Raw genomic sequence first — 8,754 nt, forward strand, 5'->3', positions numbered from 1 at the left:
TGTATATATATACAGTAAATATTAGAATTTACTGCTATCGAAAACAACAAAAGCGACATTATTCTCACCTACGTTCAATATTAGTTTTATTCATTTACACCCACCCATTTAGTTAAATGCTAATTTATTAGCTATTTTTAATACAAATATTTTAGTGCATTTTCGGTACAAACTTTAATAGCATTATTGTTGTTGTTGTTGTTTTTTTTATGATCGAAAAAGTAAACAAACGTGAAATAATAAGAGATCAAATGGCGAAAGGTATTTTCCATAAACACAAACGAGCATGATAGGCATTTTCTTTACCACCGCACGTTTCATTGATACACCGAGGCGAAAAAGAAGTGCCACAGTGCAAATAATAATGGCTCGAAGTCTTGTGACTTCAGGGCTGAGGCAAAAATTGCACGAGTATGCAAAAAAATTTCAGCGCCTGTTGTTTGCACACACGGCTCCCTGTGTTCGTGTCTAGTTATTTCACATACACCCTTCTCCACGTACACCCGCTCAAATCGCTCGTGTTTCGCACGGCGTTAGATGTTACATTGAGTTGTGGCGCTGAAATATTTTCACGCTGCCAGAATTGCCGTACATATGCTAAAACCTCGATCATTTAACACCTTTAACTGCTCATATGCAACGTGAGTTTCAGTGTCATTGCTATTGATCAGGCTGATTGGGAGACAAAGTGTGGGAGAAGTGAGACAACTGAGTTAGATCCGAAATAATATGAATATTGGTTTTTTAATTTTTATTTATTTATTTTTTATTTACTTATTTTAATTTTTTTTGTTTATTTTTATATATATTTTTGTAAATTTTTTTTACTTTTATGAATTTTTTTTATTTTATTTATTTTTTTTTAATTTTTTTATTTATTTTTTTTTTAATTTTTTTATTTATTTTTTTTTTTTAATTTTTTTATTTTTTTTATTTTTTTTTATTTTTTTTATTTTTTATTTTTATTTTTTAAATTTTTATATATATTTGTAAATACTTCTTACAATGGGAAATAATCAATTTGAGGTCACCTCCAATAGGCTTAGTATACAGTATAAAGCTATCAAATTCAGTTGTAAAGTGAGAGAACTGTGTCACGAGACATTTCCGTCGTAAACAAACAGGCGGCAATAATAAATGATATTATGCTTTAATTGGTTTAAATTTTGTTTATCATCATAAAACAATTGCTATACTTAGTTTATAATATGGCTCACATATTTATATATTTATTCTTTCCTGTTTTTTGTGTCTTCCAGAGAGCGAAAATGTCAATATTGAAAATAGCTGCGCTGATGACGTTTCCGAGTTGCACGCTGTGGGCTCAGTGACCAGCCTAAATGATATGCATACACACCAGAGCACCGAAAACATTGTAGCGGAGGACTATCAGGCGCAACAACAACAACAACAGCAACTGCCATTACCGCAGCCACAACAGCAAATAACCCAGTCACAGCCAAAGCAGCAGCAGCAACAACAACAACAGCAAGCTCAACAGACGTCAGCACAATTCAATCCACAAAATGCTGTTGATATGCCTGTTGTCGTCGCCGTCAATGAAGTTCATCACAACCAGCATGAGAATGTGCCAAAGGAGGAGCCAACCGAAGTGCCTGTGGCGACAGTGGCACCAGCAACAGTTGCAGCACCCCAACAGCAGCAACAACAACAGCCACCAACAGTAGCCGCTGTAGTGTCTGCACAACCTGCACCAACGGCTGTGGCAAGTGTTTCGACGGCTACCAATGTGCCGACACAACAACAGCAAATACAAACTTCACCGCCCTTGCAAAAGTATCATCATCAGCAACAGCAACAGCCGCAGCAACAACACCAACAGACACATCCAAAACATCAGCAGCAATCGTACAATCGTTACGATCAACAACAACAACAACATCATAATCAACAATATCACCATCAACAGAATCATAACTATCCATATGAGCAGCGTAGGCCACAGCAGAATTACAATAATAATCAATCTCGTCGTAAATACGATTACAACAATCCATCGTATGTGCCGAACAATAATAGCAATAACAACGGCAATAATAATAATAACAATGACTCGGCCATTCAAACTACAAAGACAATGTCTTGGACTAATTCGAGCAAAAAGTCCACCGCATCGGTGGCTGTGACAGCTACACCAAGCAACAACAACAACAACAATAGCAATAATAGCAATAACCAAAATCGGACGTATGGACATTCCTCCAGAACATATACCAACCATCAGCATCACTATCAACAACAATCGCACTACCACCAGCACAATCAGCAGCAACAACAACAGCAGCATGGTGGTCACTACAATCAAGCGCCGCAAATGCGCAATCATGGTGGCATGAAGGTACCCTCCTCGCCGGTGGGTAGCAATGCGCCACCACAGTTTGGCAACAACAGCGCCAGCGAACGCCGCAACAGCCAAGCCGAGCAGCCGAAGTATGCGAACAATGCCAATAACAGCGCGTACAACAACTACAACCAATATGCCAATAACAGTGGCAATAATGCGGCGAACAGCGGAAACAACGCAAACGCGTCGGCTGCCACGTCTACGGCCAGCACCACCGCGGCGCCGCAACATTTCCCACAACAACAGCAGCAAACACAGCAGCATTCGCAAGCTGCACAACAGCAACAACAACATCAGCAACAAACCGCTGCGCAAGTAACGCAAAATCAGCCGCCACAACAACAACAACAGGCATTAGTAATTGACAGCAAACAATATCCGGGCTTCACCAGCAATAAGAAAGCAGCCGCTGCTGCCGCCGCCGCCGCTGCCAGCACAACTCCCATATTGAATTTGGCGCCACCAGTTACAGCTAGCACCAACACTACCGCGCCCAGCACACAATCATGGGCTAGTCTCTTCAATGACAAGTCTCCCAACAACGCCAACACAACGTCGGCAAGTGCCAGTGGTGCCCAATCTGGCAGCAATAGCAACAGCAACACGAATGCCAACACACAAATCAGCAACTCTTCACCTGCGCTGCCAACACCATTTTCATTGGAGAGACCCGTTGCCAAAGTAGCGCCATTTGGATGCGTTGTGCCCCCACCGGTGAATCCCACACCGCCGGTGGTATTGCCAGGTGCCATGTCCTACTCGGCGGCCTCGGCACAAGGCATACCACCACAAGCGCCCAGCGTAGCCAAGGCTGTTGTTAAACCGGAACCACCCGCGCCGAATGCGCGTGCTAATCTGGATGAATACACGCTGAAATTCGCCGATTTCCTCACAAAGGCAAAAACCGATCTGTCCACAGTTAGCTTGCGTCCACGCGGTCTCACCAATCCCTCCAACTACTGCTACATAAATTCCATTCTGCAAGCGCTGTTGGGCTGCGCGCCATTCTACAATCTGATACGCTCCATACCCAAGCAGGCGGCGGCTCTATCCGAAGTGCGCACACCCACTGTCAATGCGCTGTAAGTCACGTGTTCACCATTTTCACCTATTCTTTAGTTTATTTACTTTTAAATACTTACATAAGAAGTGCCATAAACAGTCAGCGGTTGCGTTCTATTCACGATTGTATGCGATCGCGTTACATTTATGGTAGAGTAACTATAGACGAAGTGCCATGTGACGCAGCGTGAAGCCGTTTTGGTGTAGCGCTGCTGTTGCCTGCACTTTGTCGCAGTCTTTGAATCGCTGAGTGAAAGCGGCTTGCAGTTGCCGTTAGCACAAGGAACGAAGACAAACAAAATTTTTGTTTTAAATATTTTATAAAATATAGGCTTTCATTTATTTTTAATCGCTTATTGTTATTTTCACCCACCAGCATTTCCTTTGTATCGCAATTCTCAACACTACCATCTGGTATGCGCTTGCGCACAAATAAGGGTCCCAAAGGCAAGGACGACTTGGGCAGCGAGTTGCAATGTGATTCGGCCTTTGAACCCAGTGACATCTACCGCTTGTGGGTCGACAGTCGTGAGGAGTATGTTGAGGGACGTCAAGAGGACGCTGAGGAGTTCTTAAGCTATGTGCTCAACAAGTTGAATGATGAAATGTTGGAGGTGAGTGCTAATTTCTTTTGATTCTTATTCGCATTTTGTGTTAAATTTGTATTTTCTATTCTTTTAGGTTATAAAGTTAGTTGCCAAACCGAATGCTGAACAAAATGGACGCAATGAAGTTTCGGAAAGTGAGGATGGCGATGAGTGGCAGGTATGTAAATTGCTATTAACTACACTTAACATTAAAGTATTTTATCTCGTTTTACATCAGAAAATTTAATTTAAGGGGTTTTATTATTTGTCACCTTAATTAAGTCAATTAAAAAAATTTGCCCTAAATAAATTCATGTAGACAATTGAAAATTTAATTGAAATAATTGACCTACAATACTAATAGACACTTCAGATATTACCTTAATTGGGTCAATTAACAAGTTGGCTTCTCATACATTAATTAGACAATTACCTTAATTGAGTCAATTAATAAAATTTCTGTTCTTAAATTAATGTCGACAATTAGCTAACTGAGTCAAATGACTTCAATGCTAATATACATTTCAGAAATCATCTTAATTGAGTCAATTAACACATTGTCTCCTCATAAATTAATATAGAAAATTATCTTAATTGAGTCAATTAACAAATTGTCCTTTGATACATTAATGTAGACCAATAGTGATTTGAATCAAATGACTACAAAACTAAAAGCCATTTCAGAAATTACCTTAATTGAGTCAATTAACAAATTGTTCCTTCATAAATTAATGTAGACTATTATATAATTTGCTCAATTAAGCTGTAGCTAATAAAAATACGATGTTTTTGGAAATCTATAGTTTACTTCACCTAATATATTTTTATATCTATTCTAAATATTCACCATACTCATTGTTTTCTTTCTCTAGATGATCTGCAATAACCGCAATAAAGGCAGCGTCACACGTCAACAAGATTTTGGACGCACCCCACTGAGTGATATATTCCGTGGCGAATTGCGTTCACGCTTGCAACGCGAGGGCGAACACTCCACCGATGCTATTCAACCATTCTTCACGTTACAACTCAACATTGAGGTTAGTTAAAAAAAACAGACTTCTGATGCAAACTCTTCGTATAAGCAAACTAATTCCATTATTTTAATTTTTGATTCATTGTAATAACTTCTTTTCTATTTTCTTTTGCACTTATAGAAAGCCGCTTCGGTCAAGGAGGCGCTCGAAATACTGGTTGGACGCGATCAGCTAGAGGGTGTCACCGGCAGCAAGACCAAGCAAGAGGTTGTAGCTTGGCAGCAAATGACTTTGGAGAAGTTACCCACAATTTTAATTCTTCACTTGAAATGGTTCGATTATCGCTCCGATGGCTGCACTAAGATACTCAAGAAAGTCGAATTCCCAGTTGATCTGAAGATCGACGCAAGTGAGTGCCTGGAATATATTTCTTTTTTTTTTTAATTTTGTTTTTTAATTTCAAACTAATTCGACATTGCTTTCTCACAGAAATACTCGCCTCCAAGAAGTACTCGATGAAACAGCGCGCATATCGTCTATTCGCCGTTGTCTATCACGATGGCAAAGAGGCGACCAAGGGTCACTACATCACCGACGTCTATCATACGGGCTACAGCAGCTGGTTGCGTTACAACGATAGCTCCGTGAAACCGGTCAGCGAGAACGAAGTGCTCTACCCGAAAACACCACGCGTGCCTTATCTATTATATTACCGTCGTTGCGACACAATGCCACAGCAGAACAATGCAGCGACCGGTGGCAATGCCAACTCCCACTCAAATGCAAATCATGGTGGCCGCGATCGTGATGGCAACAAGTAAACGGGCATGAGCGCAGTGTGTAAGGCGTGTTTGACACGCCCACGTGTGAGTACATACTAAGAAGTGGCCAAGCCAAAATCCGAGCACGCATACGCGCCGTGCGGCATTACGGAGTACACAAAAAACAACAACTACAACTACAATAACAGCAACGATCAATTGTCGGTGGTTAGTACATACACTATTACGTAAAAAAAAAAATGCATTAGGTAACGGTTTATCGGCACAAACCGTTGCAACGTAAGCCAACTGCAGCAGTAAGCAGTAGTTCGAATTCGAACATCATGTAATATATATAAATATATAAATATCAATAGATATATAGAGAAATATTAGTTTACAGTTTATGCTAATTATTATGCATGCAATAAGGGCTAGCACTTGAAAGATTATAAACGCACGTAAATATTAACTTTTAAGCATTGCTTTTATTTGCTTTATACAAAAAAAAAAAAAACAAAAACAATTGTTGCCTTTGATCAAAAATTGTATGGAATGGAAGTGGTTTGAGGTGCAAAGAGAAAGTTAGAGAGATCGAGAGAGAGGGACAGAGAGCGTATGCGACAGAAGTGGATTGTGTAGGAGTTTGTGAAGGACAAGAGCGTTTGGAGCGCAGCTCGCGAACTGGACTAATGCTGCAAGCATTGACATTGTGTGGTGGCATATATAATATATACATATACATACATATAGTAGTAGTAGTTTAATATATAAACAACAACAACAACAAACTGAGCGCATATAATTGGTGTAAATATTCTAGGATCATGTACAAATTACATATATAAAATAAATAAATTAGTTAAACGAAACCGCTACACACACATGTATACAAAACTGTATAGAAGAAAAACAAAAACAACAACAAAAACAAAAAATAACATATGCAATTAACAAATAATGATTTGGAATTGAATTGTTTGCATAATGAAATAATAATTAATGTTTAATAAAAACAAGAACAACAACAAAACCATGTAGCAACAACGAAATTAGTAATAAAACAGTTTGTAGAGGAAAATGTAAAATGTTATGAAATGAATTATGCCTGTTTTGTAAATAAAAAAAAGAAATTAATAAATATGCAATAAAATATCGCAGCGCTTAAAGCATAACTGAAATGCACGAGTGCTGAGTGTGGACTAAGTAAATACGTATGAAATGTATACAACAATGAAGATCAATTTAGTTAAGTTGTAGTTGTAGCGTGTGGAACTCATTGAGTAGAAGCAGAAATATTAAAGTAGTTAAAATACATTGCCTTTTTTCTACAGAAAACAAAAATGTCAACAAATGAAATCTAAAAAATATTTTATTATTTTTTTTATTAAACTTAATATTAATATTAATGAAAACTATTACAAAAATAACTATATTATTGAAAAATATATTATTAAAAAAAAATATTAAAAATATAATTAAAAAAAAAATATTATTAAAAAATTATTAAAAATGTGTTTGAAAAGATATGATTAAAAAAATATTAAAAAATTTAATGAAAAATATGTTAAAAAAAATATTATTAAAATATATTATTATTAAAAAATATGTTAAAAAAATTAATAAAAATAATAGTTATAGTTAAGCTAAAATACGCGTACATAATATTTATTAAAACACATATAATTTCTTTTTGTTTTGTTTTTTTTTTTGTCGAAATAAAGTTTATTTTTTAAGTCAATTGCAAATCTTTTGGAAATATTTAATAATTTGACTTCGTATTTACTGTTTTTGCATGCCAATTACAACTATGCGAACAAATGGTGTTGATATGAAACTGGCGAATTCAGTTTTTCAAATGCTACAACAAGCCAGCAATAAGAAATAATTTTAATATGAATTTTTAATATAAAGATAACAGCTGAAACTCTAAATAAGTGTTATATATTTGCTTATAACTAACTTGCTAAAATTTCTCATTTTGCTTGTTATTTGTTGCTTAAAAGAAAAATAAAGCAAATACATTTTTTTTTCATAGGGCATTGATAAACAAATTAAAAGAATTTTTATTTTTAAACGAAGAAGTAAAAATGTATATAGTCGGTGCTTGTACAAAAGATTTTAATGCATTTGTTTTTATTTAATTTGATGGTTCTATTATGATTATTATTTTTTATTGTTTTTCTTTTAAATAATTTTTTATAATTATTTTTTTCATTCAATTTATTTTATTGTTTTTTATTTAATTTTTTTTTTAAATCTATTTTTATTTTTTTATTGTATTTATTTTTTAAATTTTTTTTTTATTTTTTTATATATATTTTTATATATATATATTTTTTTATTTATATATATATATATATTTTTATTTTATTAAATAATTTCTTTTATTTTTTTTTATTTTTTTTTATTTTTTTTTATTTTTTTTTAATATTTTTATATTTTTAATTTTTTTTTTTTTATAAAATAAATACAATTTTAACCCATAAAATAACAACACCATTTGTACTTCTCAAGCTTAATATTATTGTCATGCTACTATGCACTGTTTTATCCATACAAATATGAAGTATTAAATTTAAGTTAAAATACATGCTTTGAATATGCTTTAAAATTTTGCAGACACTCAGTTATGGCGCGCGCGCACGACTGTTATATAAGTAGTTGATTGATGTGAATTACGAAGCTTCAGTGCGAATGAAGAATAGTGAAGATATTGAAAATAATGCGCATAATTGATTTATATTCTTTAATGTTAGTCTAAGCTGTATGAATATACCGTTTATATATTATTAGTAATATAAAAATTATAATTATTATAAATATTTTATTATTATTTTCTCACAAGTATATGCGTATACCATTACTTTAGAGAGCACTGTAACCATTTTAATAATGCACATTAACATTTTATTGCAATTAAACTTCATTTTGCTGCGTAATTTAGAATTTTTAATTTTCCAAGGCTGTCTTATATTGCATGAATTGGTTTTAGTTTTCAT

The 8,754-nt window shown here is 34.9% G+C and overlaps 1 protein-coding gene across 1 annotated transcript in view; it reads left to right on the top strand.

Moving 5' to 3' along the window:
* Positions 1 to 6,278, top strand: part of LOC105220988 (myb-like protein AA) — a 53,700-nt gene extending 47,422 nt beyond the window's left edge. Inside the window, exons 6-11 of the mRNA XM_054229567.1 lie at positions 1,260 to 3,447; positions 3,804 to 4,041; positions 4,109 to 4,192; positions 4,887 to 5,054; positions 5,172 to 5,400; positions 5,481 to 6,278. Of these exons, the coding sequence (XP_054085542.1) occupies positions 1,260 to 3,447; positions 3,804 to 4,041; positions 4,109 to 4,192; positions 4,887 to 5,054; positions 5,172 to 5,400; positions 5,481 to 5,812 (3,239 nt within the window). The 3' untranslated portion in view covers positions 5,813 to 6,278. The remainder of the gene's footprint in view (positions 1 to 1,259; positions 3,448 to 3,803; positions 4,042 to 4,108; positions 4,193 to 4,886; positions 5,055 to 5,171; positions 5,401 to 5,480) is intronic.
* Positions 6,279 to 8,754: the final 2,476 nt, after the last annotated feature.

The sequence above is a fragment of the Zeugodacus cucurbitae genome, chromosome 4 (assembly GCF_028554725.1).
Source record: "Zeugodacus cucurbitae isolate PBARC_wt_2022May chromosome 4, idZeuCucr1.2, whole genome shotgun sequence".
Classification (NCBI taxonomy): Eukaryota; Metazoa; Arthropoda; class Insecta; order Diptera; family Tephritidae; genus Zeugodacus; species Zeugodacus cucurbitae.